This window comes from Heptranchias perlo, chromosome 10 (genome assembly GCF_035084215.1).
Source record: "Heptranchias perlo isolate sHepPer1 chromosome 10, sHepPer1.hap1, whole genome shotgun sequence".
NCBI classification, from domain to species: domain Eukaryota; kingdom Metazoa; phylum Chordata; class Chondrichthyes; order Hexanchiformes; family Hexanchidae; genus Heptranchias; species Heptranchias perlo.
Genome location: NC_090334.1, coordinates 72070683 through 72092391, shown reverse-complemented (window position 1 = coordinate 72092391; position 21709 = coordinate 72070683). Strand labels below are relative to the sequence as shown.

The 21709-nt window shown below is 43.1% G+C and overlaps 1 protein-coding gene across 2 annotated transcripts in view; it reads right to left on the bottom strand.

Moving 5' to 3' along the window:
• Nucleotides 1-14245: 14245 nt before the first annotated feature.
• isca2 (iron-sulfur cluster assembly 2) overlaps nucleotides 14246-21709 on the bottom strand; it is a 35613-nt gene continuing 28149 nt past the window's right edge. The window contains exon 4 of one of the 2 annotated variants that reach the window (XM_067992006.1): nucleotides 14246-14550. In XM_067992006.1, coding sequence (XP_067848107.1) covers nucleotides 14460-14550 — 91 coding nt within the window. In that variant the 3' untranslated portion in view covers nucleotides 14246-14459. The remainder of the gene's footprint in view (nucleotides 14551-21709) is intronic. The other variant, XM_067992004.1, reaches the window with a different exon arrangement.

The window sequence follows — 21709 nt, the reverse complement described above, 5'->3', positions numbered from 1 at the left end:
AATAGCAAACCTCCCCGCAAGGATATTGGTCCCAGCCCTGTTGAGGTGCAACCCGTCTGGCTTGTACAGGTCCCACCTCCCCCAGAACCGTCCCAATGCCCCAAGAATCTAAAGCCCTCCCCCTTGCACCATCTTTTCAGCCACGCATTCATCTGCTCTATCCTTCTATTTCTATTCTCACTAGCGCATGGCACTGAGTAATCCGGAGATTACTACCTTTGAAGTCCTGCTTTTTAATCTTTTTCCTAACTCCTTAAACTCTGCCTGTAGGACCTCATCCCTCTTTCTACCTATGTTGTTGGTCCCAATATGGACCACGACCTCTGGCTGTTCACATTCTCCCCCAAGAATGTTCTGCAGCTGCTCAGTGACATCCATGACCCTGGCACCAGGGAGGCAACATACCATCCTGGAATCACGCCTGCGGCCACAGAAACACCTGTCTGTTCCCCTAACTATGGAATCTCCTATCACTATTGCTCTCCCGACCTGTCTCCTCCCCCCCCCTTTACAGCTGAACCACCCATGGTGCTCTGGTCTTAGTTCTGGCTGCACTCCCCAGGGGAACCCTCTCCCCCACCAGTATTCAGAACTGAATGCTGGTTAGAGAGTGATATGCCCTCAGGGGACTCCATATCCTTTGATTCCCTTAGTGTCCAAAAATCTATCAATCTCGATATTGAATATATTCAACGATTGAGCATCCACGGCCCTCTGGGGCAGAGAATTCCAAAGATTCACAACCCTCTGAGTGAAGACATTTTTCCTCATCTCGATCCTAAATGGCCGACCTTTTATCTTGAGACTATGACCCCTAGTTCTAGAATCTCCGGCCAGGGTAAACAGCCTCTCAGCATCATCTACCTTGTCAAGCCCTTTAAGAATTTTATACATTTCAATGAGACCACCTCTCATTCTTCTAAACTCCCGAGAATATAGGCCCATTTTACTCAAGCTCTCCTCATAGGACAAGCTTCTCATTCCAGGAATCAATCTAGTGAACCTATGTTGCACCCCCTCTAAGGCAAGTATATCCTTCCTTAGGTAAGGAGACCAAAACTGTACACAGTACTCCAGGTGTGGTCTCACCAGAGCCCTGTATAATTGCAGCAAGACCTCCTTACTCTTATACCCCAACCCCCTTGCAATAAAGGCTAACATACCATTTGCCTTCCTAATTGTTTGCTGTACTAGAAAGGCTAGCTATACTTAAAATAGGTAAGTCACCCAGTCCAGATGGGATGCATCCTAGGTTGCTGAGGGAAGTAAAGGTGGAAATTGCAGAGGTACTGGCCATAATCTTCCAATTATCCTTAGATACGGGAGTGGTGCCAGAGGACTCGAGAATTGCAATGTTACAAAAAAGGGTGTAAGGATAAACCCAACAACTACAGGCCAGTCAGTTTAACCTCGGTAGTGAGGAAACTTTTAGAAACGATCATCCGGGACAAAATTAACAGTCACTTGGACAAGTGTGGATTAATTAAGAAAAGCCAACATGGATTTGTTAAAGGCAAATCGTGTTTAACTAACTTGATTGAGTTTTTTGATGAGGTAGCAGCGAGGGTCGATGAAGGCAATGCAGTTGGACTTCCAAAAGGCGTTTGATAAAGTGCCGCATAATAGGCTTGTCATCAAAGTTGAGGCCCATGGAATAAAAGGGGCAGTGGCAGCATGGATACGAAATTGGCTAAGTAACAGGAAACAGAAAGTAGTGGCGAATGGTTGTTTTTCGGACTGGAGGGAGGTGTACAGTCGTGTCCCCCAGGGATCGGTACTAGGACCTTTGCTTTTCTTGGTAAATATATTAATTACTTGGACTTGGGTGTACTGGGCACAAGTTCAAAATTTGCAGATGACACAAAACTTGAAAGGGTAGTGAACAGTGAGGAGGATAGTAATAGACTTCAAGGGGATATAGACAGGCTGGTGGATTGGGCGGACAGGTGGCAGATGAAGTTTAACACAGAAAAATTTTAAGTGATACATTTTGGTAGGAAGAACGAGGAGAGGCAATATGAACAGGAACAGAGAGATCTGGGGGTATATGTGCACAAATCATTGAAGTTGGCAGGGCAGTTTGAGAAAGTATACAGGATCCCGGGCTTTATAAATAGAGGCATAGAGTACAAAAGCAAGAAGGTTATGATGAACCTTTATAAAACACTAATTCGGCTGCAACTGGAATATTGTCTTCAGTTCTGGGCACCGCCGTTTAGGAAGGATGTGAAGGCCTTAGAGACAGTGCAGAAGAGATTTACTAGAATGATTCCAGGGCTGAGGGACTTCAGTTATGTCGATAGACTGGAGAAGCTGGGGTTATTCTCCTTAGAGCAGAGAAGGCTAAGAGTAGATTTGATGGAGGTGTTCAAAATCATGAAGGGTCTAGACAGAGTAGATAGAGAGAAACTGCTCCCATTGGCAGAAGGGTCAAGAAGCAGAGGACATAGATTGGCAAAAGAACCAAAGGCAACATGAGGAAAAACTTTTTTACACAGCGAGTGGTTATGATCTGGAATGCACTGCCGGAGGGGATGGTGGAGGCAGATTCAATCATGGCTTTCAAAAGAGAATTGGATAAGTACTTGAAGGGAAACAATTTGCGCGGCCACGGGATTGCTCTTGCAGACAGCCAGCACGGACAAGATGGGCTGAATGGCCTCCTTCCGTGCTGTAACCATTCTGTGATTCTATGATTCTACCTGCATGTTAACTTTCTGTGATTCGTGTAGGAATTCTCTACCCCAGAGGGCTGTGGATGCTGAGTCGTTGAGTATATTCACGGCTAGGATAGATAGAATTTTGGACTCTAGGGGAATCAAGGGATAAGTGGATCGGGCAGGAAAGTGGAGTTGAGCTCAAAGATCAGCCATGATCTTACTGAATGGCGGAGCAGGTTCGAGGGGCCGTATGGCCTACTCCTGCTCCTATTTCTTATGTTCTTATGTTCTTTAAAGGGGAAATACTGAAATAGTGATTGGATTAAGTGAATAAAGGTAAATAATCACAGTTGAAGGGGAAATACTGAAATAGTGAATGGATTTAGTGGATGGGATAAATATTCTCAGGGTTGAAGGGGAAATACTGAAATAGTGAATGGATTTAGTAAATGGGGATAAATAGTCTCATGAGGGTCGGTAACCAGAGGACACAGATTTAAGATAATCGGCAAAAGAACCAGATGGGAGATGAGGAGACATTTTTTTCAGCAGCGAATTGTTACGATCTGGAATGCACTGCCTGAAAGGGCGGTGGAAGCAGATTCAAAAGTAAGGTTCAAAAGCGAATTGGATAAATACTTGTAAAGGAAAAAATTTGCAGGGCTATAGGGAAAGAGCAGGGGAGAGTGGGACCAATTGGATAGCTCTTTCAAAGAAATAAAAACAGAAAATGTGGCAACACTCATCAGGCCAGGCAGCAACTGTGGAGAGAGAAACAGAGTTAATGTTTCAGGTCGATGAGCTTTGAGCAGAACTGGAAGATTTTTGAGATTTAACAGATTTTAAGCAAGTACGGAGCCAGGGTAAGTGGGGGGTGGGAAGGGAAGGGGAGGAGAGAACAAAGCTGGGTGGGGGGGGAAACGCCTGTGATAGGATGGAAGGCAGGAGTGATTAAATGACTAAAAGGATGATGGTGCAAGGCAAAAGGTAATGGGACAAGTAAAGAAACAAAAGATGGGTCCAGAGGAGCTATAAATGGCAACAGCAGAACCATTACCAGCGCCTGCTGCCCGAGAAAATGGGAGCAGTGGTTACGATCTGAAGTTATTGAAATCAATGTTGAGTCCGGAAGGTTGTAAAGTGCCTAATCAAAAGATGAGGTGCTGTTTCTCAAGCTTCTGTTGATTGGAACAGTGTAGGACGTCGAGGACAGAGAGGTCAGACTGGGAGTGGGATGGAGAATTAAAGTGGCAAGTGACCGGAAGCTCAGGGCCGACTGAGCAGAGATTGAGTTTCTTGCTCTATAAAACCCATGGGAATGAGGAGAAGGTGCAAAAAAGATTTACTAGGATGATACCAGAACTGAGAGATTATATCTATCAGGAAAGACTGAACAGTCTGGGGCTCTTTTCTCTAGAAAGGAGAGGGCTGAGGGGGTGACCTGATAGAGGTCTTTAAGATTATAAAAAGGTTTGATAGGGTAGACATAGAGAAAATGTTTCCACTTCTGGGGAGAGACCAGAACTAGAGGGCCACAAATATAAGATAATCACTAATAAATCCGATAGGGAATTCAGGAGAAACTTCTTTACCCAGAGAGTGGTGAGAACGTGGAACTCGCTACCACAAGGAGTAGTTGAGACGAATAGCATAGATGCATTTCAGGGGAAGCTAGATAGCACATGAGGGAGAAAGGAATAAAAGGATATGGTGATAGGCTGAGATGAAGTAGGAAGGGAGGCGGCTCTTGTGGAGCATAAACACCAGCATAGACCAGATGGGCCGAATGGCCTGTTTCTGTGCTGTACATTCTATGTAATTCTATGACACTCAAATCCCTCTGAATACCAATTTTTCTTAGTCTCTCACCTTTTAAAAAATATTCCGCTTTCCTATTCCTCCTACCAAAATGGACAATTTCACATTTCTCCACATTACACTCCATTTGCCACCTTCTCATCTACTTACTTAACCTGTCTATATCCCTTTGCAGCCTCTTTGTGTCCTCCTCACAGCTTACTTTCCCACCTAGCTTTGTAACGTCAGCAAACCTGGATACATTACACTCGGCCCCTTCATCTAAGCCATTGATATATATTGTAAACAGCTGAGACCCAAAATGCACTGATCCTTGTGGCATTCCACTAGTTACAACCTGCCAACCCGAAAATGACCCGTCATCCAGCATTCGCATGCACATTCCCTGTAGAGATCACTGTATAGCAATCGGGAATGGCGGCCCTGGCTGATATTCTCAAAGCAGCTGCTGGCAATTGAGATTCGTTACTCAACGCAGATTGGGAATTGAAGTGGAGGTTTTTCCTAATCTATGTGGCTCAAAGACAGAGACTTTACCTCCTGGTATTTCTTTATCATGGTTTCTGATTAGGATGAGGACTCTGAAGATTCGAAGGAAAAAGAAAGCAGTAAGACTGATAGGTCACTAACACCAACCTCTCTGAGCCTGTTACCTTAGAAGACAAGTCCAGAGAGTGGCAATACTGGTACAGAAAGCTGCATCGTGTCACCTCTGAAAATGCAGATGATACCAGCCATCCTACCTGTAAGAGAATAAGTAGCACATAAATCACAAAGTCAGGGTTTAGACTTGTCTCTTCCCTCATACCAACACACAGAGACAGATGGAGGGAGGGGCTGCCCAAGACTCAATGCATTAGAAATTGTTGCCGTTATTGCTAACTGCACGATGACATTGCACCATCCATACAATCTTTTCTACTTGCTGTTTAGTCAATAGGCACAATTGAACTAAACTCCTGCTTAGTATAAAACATGGAGATTATGGAGTCACAGTGGAAATACTGCTTTAGCATCACTAAGTCACCAATAACCTGCTCACCAAAGCTCAGTTTGGATTCTGCCAGAACAAATCAGCTCCAGACCTCATCACAGCCTTGACCTAGACATGGACTCAGGCTGAATGCCAGAGTAGCAGCAAGAGTACCTGTCCTCGACATCAAGGGAGCATTTGACCGAGTATGGCTCCAAGGAGCCTTAGCAAAAGCAAGATCAACAGGGGTCAAAGGGAAAATCCTCCAGTGGCTGGTGTCGCAGCTGACAGACAGGATGATGATTGTGGTTGTGGGAGGCCACTTATGAGCCCTAGGACATCGCTGTAGGAGTTGCTCAGGGAAGCATCCTTGGTCCAATCATCTTTAACTGCTTCATCAATGACCTTCTCGCCAGCATAAGGTCAGGAGTTGGGCTGTTCACTGAAGATGCCACAGTATTCAGATCCATTCACACCTCCTCTAATAATGAAGCAGCCCATGCCAACCTATAGCACGACCTGGATAATATCCAAGCTTGAGCTGGCAAGTGGCAAGTTACACTTGCACAACATAAGTAGCAGGTAATGAACATCTCCAACAAGACAAAGCCCAGCCATCTCTCCTCAGCAACACCTCCATCATTGAGTCCCCCACCATCAGCATCTTGGGGATCACCATTGACCAGAAGCTTAACAGGACCAGTCATATCAATAATATGGCTACAAGAGCAGGGCAGAGTCTGCGACAAGTGGCTCACCTTTACACTTCTCAAAGCCTCTACAGCATTTACAAGTCTCAAGTCAGGAGTGAGATGGGATAATCACCACTCACCTGGATGGTGCAGCTGCAATAACACTCAAGAAGCTCAACATTATCCAAGACAGAGTGGTTTGCTTGATTGGCCCCGTATCACTGGACTCAATATCCACACCATATGCCATCAGCACACTGTAGCTGCAGTATGTACAATCTACATGATGCACTCACCAAGGTTACTTCAACAGCACCTCTCTCCAGTGTGACTACTATCACTGAGAAGGCCAAGAGTGGCAATGTTGTGGAAACACCGTCACCTCCAAGTTCCCATCCAAGTCAGACACCATCCAGATTTGGACATATATCACCGTTCCTTCATCATCAATATCCTGGAATTCCTTACCTAACACCATTGTGAGAGCACCATCACCACAATGACTGCAGTAGTTCAAGGAGAAGGTCCACCACCACCTTCTCAGTGCAACTAGGGATGGGCAATAAATGCAGCCTTGCTCGCATTGTCACATCCTGAGAACAAATAAAAAAATTATTACTGACCAACATTGTTCCCTCTGGCATGTTCCTTCTTGCTTCCATACACAGAAAAGGCACTCAGTTTGCAAAATAAAAATTACGTAGTTCTCTCTCTGGAATCTGGATTTGATTTCCAGCCCAGGATGTTTATCAGGGTCCAAATGAAATAAGTTTGATAGCTTCAATCCAGCTTGTAAAAGCTGCGCATATATCATACAACAAGCAACTTTATACAGATGCCACAGGGACTATTTTGGCAGCAGAAAAATTCACACTGATGTAGTAGCAAATTTTACTCTGAAACTAACTAGATTACTGAAATGAATTTCCTCTCCTATAACTGGGCTAGGTGTATGTGCAGGTCCCAGAAATGAAGGGACTGTATTAATCCACAGTGCCACCCACTTCACCTAGTGCTGTGTTAAAATTTCCTATTTATAAAAAAACAACATATTATTGGATAATATTCTGACAATTACTAACAATGTCATTAGATTTAAAAAATGTAATTCTTGAGTTAATGCCATCCTGATCATGTGGCTTTTGGCACATGTATTGTGCCAAATACATTCCTACATTACAACAGTGATTCCACTTCAAAAGTACTTAATTGGCTGTAAAACGCTTTGGGACGACCTGAGGTCATGAAAGGCGCTATATAAATGCAAGTCTTTCTTTCTTATGTAGTGATCAAACTGGTGTGAGTTTGTATTCCCATAATCATTGTTCATATCTCAGGATAGATTTTGCAATGAATGCTGTTTGGAACACTGTGCCAAACTAATCCCTCGCTCATTGCTTACAGATAATGTTTAGAGCCACATTTGATGAGAAACAACGGTTAAAAAGAAAACTGAGCTATTGTATATTTAATCATCTGCAGAGAGTGTAATTATAGTGAGGAGCGCACTTCCATGTTAAAGTAATTGCAGGTTCCCTCAGCCTTTTCGGTATAAAGGCCTCCAAGATAATGGAAGTTTTGAAGTGTTGAGGTTTTCTTTCATTACTGATGGGTATTTATCAAGAAGACAATCTCATTAATGCTCCATATCAGCCATTTCTTCAATAATTCCCATCTTATTACATAGCTACATGAAGAAAAAGCCATCATTATCATGTTTTAATTGGGTTGTTTTTGAAGTGCAAATGAATGCAGCCTGCATATAGGGAGCAAAATGTTTCCACAGAGTTTTCTTGGTGTCAGTCCTGATTACTGTGCACACGGACATCTGCATTAACAATATTTCATGACAAAGCCAACAAGAAATACCACGGTGGATTTTAATTAGCAGATTATTAAATCAGAGAATATATCCATTCAGGTTTCCCAAGAGATTGTGGATAAAGGAGTCTTATAATTAAATCTGTAATGTTCAAGTGAAGAGCCTTAATATCAATGGTTAACAAAGTTATATATAAACGTTCCTACTGGAACAAATGTTTTTTCCTCCTTCTCGCATAAGTTTAATTAATTCCAAGTTCCAATGAGAGGGAAGATGGATCCAAGTGTTATCAATATGTGAGCAGGTAACTAAGTTAGTTTGAAAATAGGAAAGAAGGTAATATAGTGGGTTATGGCACTGACTGTTCCCTTTAGATATGGGTAATGCAGTGGGTTATGGTCTTGAAAGTCCTTGAACGTGTTATGGCCTCCAAAGTCGTTGAACGTGTTGTCCCTTCCCAAATCCGTGCCCATCTTTCCCGCAACTCTATGTTTGAACCCCTCCGATCAGGTTTCCGGCCCGCCACAGCACAGAAATGGCCCTTATCAAAGTCACAAATGACATCCTATGTGACTGCGACTGTGGTAAACTATACCTCCTCATTCTCCTTGACCTGTCTGCAGCCTTTGACACGGTTAACCATCCTCCTCCAACACTTCTCCGTCGTTCAGCTAGGTGGGACTGCCCTCGCCTGGTTCCTTTCCTATCTATCCAGTCGTAGCTAGAGAAGCAGCTGCAATGGTTCCTCTTCCTGCTCCCGCACCGTTACCTCGGGAGTCCCTCAAGGATCTATCCTTGGCCCCCTCCTATTTCTCATCTGCATGCTGCTCCTTGGCGACATCATCCGAAAACATGACGTCAGGTTCCACACGTACACTGAAGACACCCAGCTCGACCTCACCACTACCTCTCTCGACGCCTCCACTGCCTCTGATTTGTTATGCTGCTTGTCTGACATCCAGTACCAGATGAGCAGAGATTCCTCCCACTAAATATTTGGAAAGCCAAAGCCATTAACTTCGGGCCCCGCCACAAACTCTGCTCCCTTGCCACCGACTCCATCCCTCTCCCTGGCCAAGTCTGAGGCTGAACCAGACTATTCACAACCTTTGTGTCCTATTTGACCCTGAGGTGAATTTCTGACCGCATATCTGCTCCATCACCAAGACCGCCTACTTCTACCGTCGTAACATCGCCCATCTCCGCTCCTGCCTCAGCTCAGCTGCTGCTGAATCCCTCATCCATGCCTTTGTTACATCTAGGCTCAACTATTCCAATCCTCTCCTGGCCAGCCTCCCACTTTGCACCCTCCGTAAACTTGAGATCATCCAAAACTCTGCTGCCCATATCCTACCTCACACCAAGTCCCATTCATCCTTCACCCCTGTGCTCGCTGACCAACATTGGCGCTCCAGCAAAACCTCGATTTTAAAATTCTCATTGTTATTTTCAAATCCATCCATGGCCACGCCTTTCACTATCTCTGTAACCTCCTACAACCCGTCAAGATCTCTGTGCTCCTCCAATTCTGGCCTCTTGTACATACCGTTTTTTTTTAAACACCACCATTGGCGGCTGTGCCTTCAGCTGCCTGGGCTCTAAACTCTGGAATTCTTTCCCTAAACCTCTCCGCCTCTCTACCTCTGTCTCCTCCTTTAAGATGCTCCTTAAAACCGACTTCTTTGACCAAGCTTTTGGTCACCTGTCCTAATATCTGCATATGTGGCTCGGGTGTCAAATTTTATTTGGTAATTGCTCCTGTAAAGCACCTCGGGATGTGTGCTACATTAAAGGTGCTATACAAATGCAAGTTGTTGTTGTTTGTTGGTCTTTCTCTTCAAATATGGGTAATGCAGTGGGTTATGGCACTGTCCTTTCTATTTAGATAAGGGTGATGCACTGGGTTATGGCACTGTTCTTTCTATTTAGATAAGGGTAATGCACTGGGTTATGGCACTGTGCTTTCTATTTAGATATGGGTAATGCAGTAGGTTATGGCACTGTCCTTTCTATTTAGATATGGGTAATGCAGTGGGTTATAACAGAGTCCTTTCTATTTAGATAAGGGTAATGGAGTGGGTTATGGCACTGTTCTCTCTATTTAGATAGAATCATAGAATAGTTATAGCACAGAAGGAGGCCATTTGGCCTGTCGAGCCCGAGCCAGCTCGCTGCAAGAGCAATCCAGATAGTCCCACTCCCTCGCTCTTTCCCTATAGCCCTGCAAATTTTTCCTTCAAGTACTTATCCAATTCTCTTTTGAAAGCTACGATTGAATTCGCCTCCACCACCCTCTCAGGCAGTGCATTCCACATCATAGCCACTCACTGTGTAAAAAAGTTTTTCCTCATGTTGCCTTTGGTTCTTTTGCCAGTTACCTTAAATCTATGTTCTCTGGTTCTCGACCCTCTGCCAATGGGAACAGCTTCTCTCTATCTACTCTGTCGAGACTCCTCATGATTTTGAACTCCTCTATTAAATCTCCACTCAACCTTCTCTGCTCTAAGGAGAACAACCCCAGCTTCTCCAGTCTATCCATGTAACTGAAGCACCTCATCCCTGGAACCATTCTAGTAAATCTTTTCTGCACCCTCTCTAAGACCTTCACATCCTTCCTAAAGTGCAGTGGCCAGAATTGGACACAATACTCCAGTTGTGTCCAAACCAGTGTTTAATAAAGGTTCATCAGAACTTCCTTGCTTCAGTACTCTATGCTGCTATTTACAAAGCCCAGGATCCGTATGCTTTTTTAACTGCTTTCTCAACCTGCCCTGCCACCTTCAGCGATTTGTGCACATATATCCCCAGGTCTCTCTGTTCCTGCACCACCTTTAGAATTATACTCTTTAGTTTATATTGCCTCTCCTTGTTCTTCCTATCACACTTCGCTGGGTTAAATTTCATCTGTCACGTGACCGCTCATTCCACCAGCCTGTCTATGTCCTCTTGAAGTCTATCACTATCCTCCTCACTGTTCACTACACTTCCAAGTTTTGTGTTATCTGCAAATTTTGAAATTGTGCCCTGTACACACAAATCCAAGTCATTAATATATATCAAGAAAAACAGTGGTCCTAGTACCGACCCCTGGGGAACACACCTTCCTCCAGTCTGAAAAACAACCGTTCACCACACTCTCTGTTTCCTGTCACTTAGCCAATTTCGTATCCATGCTGCCACTGCCCCTTTTATTCCATGGGCTTCAACTTTGATTACAAGCATATTATGTGGCACTTTAGCAAACGCCTTTTGGAAGTCCATATACACGTCAACTGCATTGCCCTCATCAACTCTCTCCATTACCTCATCAAAAAACTCAATCAGGTTAGTTAAACATGATTTGCCTTTAACAAATCCGTGCTGGCTTTCCTTAATGAATCCACAGTTGTCCAAGTGACTGTTAATTCTGTCCCGGATTATCGTTTCTAAAAGGTTCCCCACCACCAAGGTTAAACTGACTGGCCTGTAGTTGCTGGGCTTATCCTTACACCCTTTTTTGAACAAGGGTATAACATTTGCAATTCTCCAGTCCTCCGGCACCATCCCCGTATCTAAGGATAATTGGAAGATTATGGCCAGTACCTCCGCAATTTCCACCCTTACTTCCCTCAGCAACCTAGGATGCATCCCATCCGGACCTGGTGACTTATCTACTTTAAATACAGCCAGCCTTTCTAGTACCTCCTCTTTATCAATTTTTAGCCCATCCAGTATCTCAACTACCCCCTCTTTTACTGTGACTTTGGCAGTATCATCTTCCTTGGTAAAGGCAGATGCAAGGTACTCATTTAGTACCTCAGCCATGCCCTCTGCCTCCATGGGCATGTCTCCTTTTTGGTCCCTAATCAGCCCCGCCCCTCCTCTTACAACCCGTTTACTATTTATATGCCTATTGAAGACTTTTGGATTCTCTTTTATGTTAGTTGCCAGTCTATTCTCTTACTCTCTCTTTGCCCCTCTTATTTCCTTTTTCACTTCCCCTCTGAACTTTCTCTATTCAGCCTGGTTCTCACTTGTGTTATCAACCTGACATCTGTCATACGCCCCCTTTTTCTGCTTCATCTTGCTCTCTATCTCCTTCATCATCCAGGGAACTCTGGCTTTGGTTGCCCTACCTTTCCCCTCGTGGGAATGTACCTAGACCATACCTGAACCATCTCCTCTTTAAAGGTTGCCCATTGTTCGATTACAGTTTTGCCTGTCAATCTTTGATTCCAATTTACCCGGGCCAGATCCATTCACAACCCACTGAAATTGGTCCTCTTCCAATTAGGTATTTTTACTCCAGATACGGGTAATGCAGTGGGTTATGGCACTGTCCTTTCCCTTTAGATACTGGGCAATGCAGTGGGTTATGGCACTGCCTTTTCTATTTAGATACTGGGCAATGCAGTGAGTTATGGCACTGTATTTTCTAGTAAGATACTGGGTAATGCAGTGGGTTATGGCACTGCCTTTTCTATTTAGATATTGGATAATGTACTGGGTTATGATATTCTCCTTTCTATTTAGATATGTTTTTTTTTCATTTATTCGTTCATGGGATGTGGGTGTCACTGGCAAGGCCAGCATTTATTGCCCATCCCTAATTGCCCTTGAGAAGGTGGTGGTGAGCCGCCACCTTGAACCGCTGCAGTCCGTGTGGTGAAGGTTCTCCCACAGTGCTGTTAGGAAGGGAGTTCCAGGATTTTGACCCAGCGACGATGAAGGAATGGCGATATATTTCCAAGTTGGGATGGTGTGTGACTTGGAGGGGAACATGCAGGTGGTGTTGCTCCCATGTGCCTGCTGCCCTTGTCCTTCTAGGTGGTAGAGGTCATGGGTTTGGGAAGTGCTGTCGAAGAAGCCTTGGCGAGTTGCTGCAGTGCATCCTGTGGATGGTACACACTGCAGCCACAGTGCGCCAGTGGTGAAGGGAGTGAATGTTTAGGGTGGTGGATGGGGTGCCAATCAAGCGGGCTGCTTTGTCCTGGATGGTGTTGAGCTTCTTGAGTGTTGTTGGAGCTGCACTCATCCAGGCAAGTGGAGAGTATTGCATCACACTCCTGACTTGTGTTTTGTAGATGGTGGAAAGGCTTTGGGGAGTCAGGAGGTGAGTCACTCACCGCAGAATACCCAGCCTCTGACCTGCTCTTGTAGCCACAGTATTTATATGGCTGGTCCAGTTAAGTTTCTGGTCAATGGTGACCCCCAGGATGTTGATGGTGGGGGATTCGGCGATGGTACTGCCGTTGAATGTCAAGGGGAGGTGGTTAGATCCTCTCTTGTTGGAGATGGTCATTGCCTGGCACTTGTCTGGCGCGAATGTTACTTGCCACTTATCAGCCCAAGCCTGGATGTTGTCCAGGTCTTGCTGCATGCGGGCTCGGACTGCTTCATTATTTGAGGGGTTGCGAATGGAACTGAACACTATGCAATCATCAGCGAACATGCCCATTTCTGACCTTATGATGGAGGGAAGGTCATTGATGAAGCAGCTGAAGATGGCCGAGGACACTGTCCTGAGGAACTCCTCCAGCAATGTCCAGGAGCTGAGATGATTAGCCTCCAACAACCACTACCATCTTCCTTTGTGCTAGGTATGACTCCAGCCATGTAATGGGTAATGCAGTAGGTTATTGCACTGTCCTTTCCCTTTAGATATTGGGTAATGTACTGGGTTATGGCACTATCCTCTCTCATTAGAATGGATAAAATGGCAAAAGAACCAGGGGAGAGATGAGGAGAATTTTCTTTAAGCAGCGACTTGTTAAGATCCGGAATGCACTGCCGGATAGGGCGGTGGAAGCAGTTTCATTTGTAACTTTCAAAAGGGAATTGGATATATACTTGAAAAGGAAAAACACAGCAGGGCTGTGGGGAAAGAACAGGGGACTGGGACTAATTGGATAGCTCTTTCAAAGAGCCGGCACAGGCATAATGGTCCGAATGGCCGCCTTCAGTGTTATATGATTCTATGAAGACGTTGATTTTAGAACAGGACAAAGGGTCCAAATGTGAGTGTTTAACCTGACCGCTATTCAATGAGAGAGAATGTGAACTTGCTGTTTGTGGGAACAAGATTCTCATTCCAGGAGCTAATGCTGATAATGGTCATTGCTTTCAGCTGACTGGAACACTGATGATGGCAATGTGGCCACTAATGGCTATCCTGCAAATACCTCTGCTGACACACCCAACAAACTGTCTTGCAAGACACACTGCCACAGAACAATGCCTATGACCCTTTATACTCCATTTTAGAAATACACAAAGAACCCAATATCTAACACAATATGCTGACCCTTATTTGTGTTCAATTGAAATCCTCAGGATTTATGAAGGTACATTTTACAGTGAGAATTTGTTCTTGATACAGGCAAATAAATTACAAAATCCACATCATCCCCAGTCATTACTGAACACAGCACTTATTGTGTCTAGTGCTTGAGTGAATCAGACTGCAGTGTGACATTTAATTTTGCTCTTAAAAGAGCTCTGCTGAAAGCAGGGGTTTATTTTGTGTGCGCCTCGGTTGGCCTTTTCTGCCTCATTTCCTTTTGTACTCGTCTATCAATCTTGTCTGTGCCTCTTTCCGACAAACACCTGAATGAAAAAAATACAATCCCAAATAAATATTAGAAATGAGGAAGAGGAAAATGTAAGCTGAACAAAAGTGAAAGTGAAGTTATAGAATGGCATTTTAAAAGTAGACTGGCCACCTACATAATCATATTTATATGCTAATTTAATTTATTTCACAGAAGCTGTTCAGAATCCAATGTGGAGCCAGTGGCAGATGACTATAAAGCTTTGTAAGACATAGTACAGCACCTCTGATATATAGAGGCCGGCCAAGACAATGAAGCTAATTAAAAGAGTTGTCTGAGAAGGATCTACATTAACTCTCCCCTCTCCCTGCCTTAAGACACAAAGATCATTCTCCCATTTTAGGAAAATATGAGTTGTCACAGCCAAGTGTAAAATCTAACGCAGAAATTTTACTGACAGTAACAGCAGGTTGTGAATATCAATTACTCTATACACTAGGCTGTTTTTGTTGGAGGGACACAATCCCAAGCTCAAAGGCCATTCTCGCAAATATGCTGCAACAAGCTGCACCAGATAGTGTGTCTGTGACCAGGACTCCCTCCCTTCAAGATGAGCTTGTGATTTCAAAAATGCCACCTTCAGCAATAGCACTCTTGCCCCTTTAATTAGACAGTTGTGTGATCAAGTCCCACTCTTGTGATTTGAGCACATAATCTAGGCTGATACTTTGTTGCAATACTGAGGAAATACCGTATTGTTGGAGGTATTGTCTGCCTGCACAGATGGATGTAAAAGATCTTGTAGCACTATTTGCAGAAGAACAGGGGATTTCTTCCTGAACAACATCTATCCCTCAACCAACACTATTAAAATAGTTTATCTGGTCATTTATCTTACTGCTTGTTGTGGGATCTTGCTGTGTGTAAATTGGTTGCTGCATTTCCCTACATAACAACAGCAAGTGCACTTCAAAAGTTCAGAAATCTGGTGACCTCAGGGACCCCAGTTTGAAAACCTATTGTTTAGAAGAGCACTATAAGGTATTAATCGATTTTTGTCCAAAACTGAAGGAGTAATAACAGCGGGAATTGCACCTGCTCAGATACTGCAACTTGAGATAGTTGAAAATAGCTGCATTTAAAATGAGGCATTGTCACACTGCTCCAAATGCTAGTAATATTGTGCAAATCAAATAGTTTCTCAAAGGACACTTGGGGGTCTGCTGGCAAATTTACCCTGTAGACAATACAACACAAATCCTAACTAGTTTGAGGTAGATATCGTCCCTGCTGATCCTGCCAACACCAGGCTACTTGCAGGACCTTGACCTAATCTTCGGCTGAGCATCAATGCTCAGATACCAAACTCCACAGATATTTTAACTTCTAAAGTTAAAAACCTTTTATATTCCTTTGTCTCCCAGCATGCTTTGCATAAATCAATGACCTCACTTCCTCTGAAGTGTTTACAATTGAGGCACTACTTGAAAGGTGATCACTTCACCATTGCCCAACTCCATTTCCTTCCAAGTCAACTATTAATTTTATGATTCAAAATATCTACTAGGGCTATCAAGCATTTAAAAAAAATCAATCATAATTATAAATATTAATCTTGTTTTTAATCACATATTTAATTGATACATTTACTGCATCCATTTCAAGTTATTTTTTTTAATACTGATGCTATTATTATCATCCAAAAAATAACCCAGCATAAAAACTCTGCTTTCCTATTCTGGATTCATATTGTTGATCCCTCTTTATAGTTTATATTTATTTACACAGAATTATGTAGAAACACGCATAAACTGAATTGTTTATTTTGAAGAGAACATCAAAAACTTTTGAGTCATCATATCCAAAAATGCAAAGTGTAAAGCATAATTGGTAGGCTTTACATTGCAACCAGCCGAAAGAAATGCAATGCAGACTACAAGTCTAAAAAAACTTCAGTTCTATTTCTTGTTGCCATTTAGCCAGTTCCTTAGCAGACACGTTTGTTCACATTTTCGCGAGATAATGCTGCTCGCTTTTTATTTACATTCTGACCCAAAAGTGAGAAAAGTTGTTTGCATGGTACCGTTGTCACCAGTGTTGTTAAGTATTTACATGTTGGCTTTACTAAACTTTCATGGGCACCAACACGGCTCGACCACCATCCCTGAGGACATTCACCATCCTTCATTTAGACCATTAATGGGGAATGCCATTCAATGAGCAAACTGTGCCAAAAACAAGGTTTTTAAAAAAAATCTATGATGGATTAATTATTGGACTCTTGCTAATCACAGCACACACAGTTAAAATTGGTTACTGGTAGCTATTTCTGCAGGCTGCAGAGAATGCATATTCCAGCCTTGCATGCCAGCGTGCATCTGAAGATTATTACTGTAAAAAAAATGGTTTAATATGCTAATAACTTTTGAGTGCACAGCTATTAATGGCATTCTATCCAGTAGTGTTCTTAGAGCTGTCTGAGCAAGTATTGTTAATTTCCTGCAATCACAGGTTGATCAAAGTGTTTGGAACAAATCAATGGATTTCTCAGGAAGGAGTCAACCCGTTCCATTCAATTACAAGCATCCTGTGGTGCTGTTTCCAGTGCGTTTGTTTGGTGGCTGTATTTGTGTGGGAAAACGCAGTTTTGAATTCTGTAAAAGTCTCACCAATGAAATGTAGTTCTGAGAAATATCAAAGAAATTTGGCTCTATTGCAACAAGAAGTTGCAGTCAGTCAGTCTGAGGCTGTAAGGGCACAAAGCTAATTAGTGGGCTCTGTGGTAGTGTATAGTCACATATGAAAGTAGTGATTGTTTTTCAAGGAGCAATTTTACACTGAGGTTCAGCACAGGAGAAGTGTCTTTAATATTTTGACATTTAGGACAATAGTAAAGATATAATTATTCAACATATACTGTACTCAATACGGTTGGTTTTCCTGTTTAATGTTCAATAGATTTGTTTGTTGTTTTATAACCTGAGCCACAGTCTGTTAGGGAGGAAGAATATTCAGTCTATTTGAGGAATTGACATGGCAACATCTCCAGAGTGCAATGACAAGGATTCTTTGTTCGACCCCTGAGTCTTGCTATATTCACCCAGATATTGGACAGGAAAAGGCTCACCCTGAGTTGTAAGGGACGTGAGGTCCTCTTACAGGATGCTGTTTGGGATTGGTCAGGGATACTGAATATCTCGTCTAAAAACGCAAAAGTGTAACAGCAATAGTCGATGATAGAGACCCACATTATATTGACATTTTGAGTAATCAAATGTGTATATAACTCTTTTACATTGACAGATCATTTCATTTCTGTCCATTGCACAATACTATCCTTAAAACTATAGTGAATATAATTAGGATAAATCCTTCTTGGTCGGTTTCCACTTTCCAGGCTTAGTCATTATAAAAAGGTTTATCACATTCAGTCTGATTTAATTAAACGTTGACATATTCATTATGTGGAAGGATTGAGAAAATCTTATTAATCCACAAAATGCAGAGGCTGGTTGCTGTTGTACTGTAATTTTTATTTCTATCATTGAGACTAGCTGAATAACTCATGGATAACAAAGTTATTCAGTGGAACAACCAGAATGTTTTTGTGCTTCACAAGATTATGGATATGCTAGTTTGCAGAGGACAATAAGTAGTGGCATTAGGCGAAGCCCCACTAGGGCTACTTCAAGCAGCCCCCTAAAAGGAAGGCACCAATAATAAATGGATAATCTTTCCAAACGAAGTTACTACCCATATATTTTTTTAATTGTAAAATTGGCGTCAATAAAGCATTCAAATCTTGTGCTCTCCCCACCCCCCGCCATAGAAAGCAAGATGAATGGCAGTGTTGGGAATGGAACACTTGGCACCCTCGTCAGCTATAGCATGGGTCAGATGCTGAGAAAAACGTCTTCTGCCCAATCAAGTACTCCCAGGTGAGGTGCAAACCAAGTTTGCAAGTATTCGGAGGAAGACAACCAATTTGGTTTGTGGATTACAAGTAGAGTTTTTTTAATCATGAAATACAAAGTACAATCTGCACAAGATCAGAGCATTAGTTACAAAGGAAACGAGAAGCGGGAAGTGCACAGACCTGTGGCTTTTGTTCTTTCTTCTCATGCTATGGCCTACTGGGCCAATTGTCCTTACTTTGATGCCTTACTGCACCCACTGGTTTCTTCCATATAAGGAATTGTTTTTCGCTCTCCTCAGAAGACTTCTAGGCTGCTTGTGTGATTGCATCTTGCCCATTTGGCACTTTACTTCCCCTTATCTTCCTGTAGACAATGGCCTTGCTGACATACTACTTCTAACGGGTTACTCTTGCAATATTTCAAAGTTCTTTGGTTGATTAAAATGTTTTCCTACTACTTTATATTTACAAGTTCCTCTACTGTGCTGCAACAATATGCCTTAACATGACCTCAGAAGAGCACCACCTAAAGCACCAGTGTGACCTTTCACATACCAGCCAACTTTGTGGGCACAGATTCAAACAAAGATCTGTGAGATGAAAGGGCACTCCTACAATCCATAGCAGCATTCATCCAATCTCTCCTCCTGCTAAGAATCTTTGCAGTCCAGGAAAAAGTACCAAATGTGTTAAGTGTTTTAATTAGAGACCCACATGGTATGTTGTCTACCTGGTGCCAGGGTGAGGGACACCTCGAACCGGCTTGAAAGGATATTGGAGAGGGAGGGGGAGGCTCCAGTCGTTGTGGTCCATATTGGGACCAACAACATAGGAAAGAGCGAACAAGAAGTCCTGTTCAGAGAGTACTAGCAGCTAGGACCTAAATTAAAAAACAGGACCTCAAGGGTTATAATCTCTGGATTATTACCCGAGCCACATGCAAATTGGTGTCAAGATAAGTGTGGAGGTGAACACGTGGCTGAAAGAGTGGTTTGGGAAAGAGGGGTTCCATCGCATGGGACACTGGCACCAGTACTGGGACAGGAAGGAACTGTACCATTGAGACAGGCTCCACCTGAACCGGGCTGGGACCAGGGTCCTAGCGGAAAGGATAAATAGGGCGGTCACAAGGACTTTAAACTAGTAAATGGGTGGGGGGGGGGGGGGGAAGGGAAGAGCTCAGGTGGAAAATGTAGTGTAAATAATAATTCTGAAACAAACGAAAAGGAGGAGAGTAGATTAATAGTCAGAAATTATGCTTTAGGCACACTACAGGTAAAGGGAAAACTAAAATATATAAGGTAATTAAATCAGGAAAGAGAAATAAGAAACGTGTGAGAAAAACATTAGAGCAGAAGGACAGGTTAGGGTGTGTGGCCCAAATAAACGTTCTTTATACAAATGCACGGAGTATAAGGAACAAAAGGCATAAATTCAACTTAGACATGGTAGCCATTACTGAGACATAGCTGCGAGACGATCAGGACTGGGAACTGAATGTACCAGGTTGTAAGGTCTACAGAAAGGATCGGGAAACTGGTAGAGGGGGAGGAGTAGCCTTAGTGATAAGAGAGGAAATAAGAAGAAGTTAGCAGGCAGTGGAGACTTTATGGGTAGAATTAAGAAATAGAAAAGGATTTAAGACTGTAGTAGGAGTTATGTATAGGCCCCCTGGTAGCAGCTGTGAAGTGGCAGAATGTGTAAATGCAGAGATTAGACCAACGTGTAGCAAAGGCAGAGTGGTTTTAATGGGGGAGTTTAACTTTCATACAGATTGGGATAAGCAGAAAGGTACCAAATTTCTTGAGTGTTTTCAGGTCAGCTTTCTGCAACAATATGTCCTAGAACCAACAAGGGGGCAGGCCATATAAGAATTAATAATGAGTAATGAGCCAGATTTAGTAAACAGCCTAACGGTGTGTGAACATTTATCTAATAGCAATACAAATGCAAAAAAAGCACAGTTTCTGGTGACTGGGAGAGATACAAAGAATAGCAAAGGATGACAAAACAGATAGGAAGAGCTACAAAAAGGGAGTATAAAAAGAAACTTTTAAAAAATTCATTCATGGGATGTGGGCGTCGCTGGCAAGGCCAGCATTTATTGCCCATCCCTAATTGCCCTTGAGAAGGTGGCGGTGAGCCGCCTTCTTGAACCGCTGCAGTCCATGTGGTGAAGGTTCTCCCACATTGCTGTTAGGTAGGGAGTTCCAGGATTTTGACCCAGCAACGATGAAGGAACGGCGATATATTTCCAAGTCAGGGTGATGTGTGACTTGAAGGGGAACGTGCAGGTGGTGGTGTTCCCATGCGCCTACTGCCCTTGTCCTTCTAGGCGGTAGAGGTCACGGGTTTGGGAGGTGCTGTTGAAGAAGCCTTGGCGAGTTGCTGCAGTGCATCTTGTAGATGGTACACACTGCAGCCACGGTGCGCCGGTGGTGGAGGGACTGAATGTTTAAGGTGGTGGATGGGGTTGCAAGGGATATCAAAATCAAAACAAAAATATTTTGTGTCACGTCACTTTGCTATTTCAGAAAGGTGAGAGGGGGAAACCAGGGAATTATGGACCAGTTGTTGGGAAATTACTAGAGCCTATAATTAAGGATAGAGTAACTGAACACCTTTAAAATTTTCAGCTGATCAGAGAGAGCCAGCATGGATTTGTAAAGGGTAGGTCATGCCTGATGAAACTGATTGAATTTTTTGAAGAGGTGACTAAAGTAGTGGTAAGGGGACTATCTATGGATATTGTTTATATGGACTTCCAGAAGGCATTCAATAAAGTCCCTCATAAGAGACTATTAGCTAAAGTTGAAGCTCATGGAATTGAGGTCAAACTATTGACCTGGTTAGGAAATTGGCCGAGTGGCAGGAAACAGAGAGTAGGGATAATGGGCAGGTACTCAAATTGGCAGGATGTTACTAGTGGTGTCCCACAGGGATCTGTGTTGGGGCCTCAACTATTCACTGTACTTATTAACGACTTAGATAATGGGTTAGAGAGCCACATATCCAAGTTTGCCAATGAAACAGATAGGCAACATTGTAAGCAGTGTAGATGGAAGCATAAAATTACAAGAGCGATATTAATAGATTAAGTGAATGGATTTCAATGTCGGCAAATGTTAGGTCATCCACTTTGGACCTAAAAAGGTTAGATCAGAGTACTTTCTAAATGGTGACAAACTCGAAACAGTGGAGGTCCAAAGAGACTTAGGCGTCCATGTACATAGATCATTAAAATGTCATGGACAGGTACAGAAAATAATCAAAAAGGCTAATAGAATACTGGCCTTTA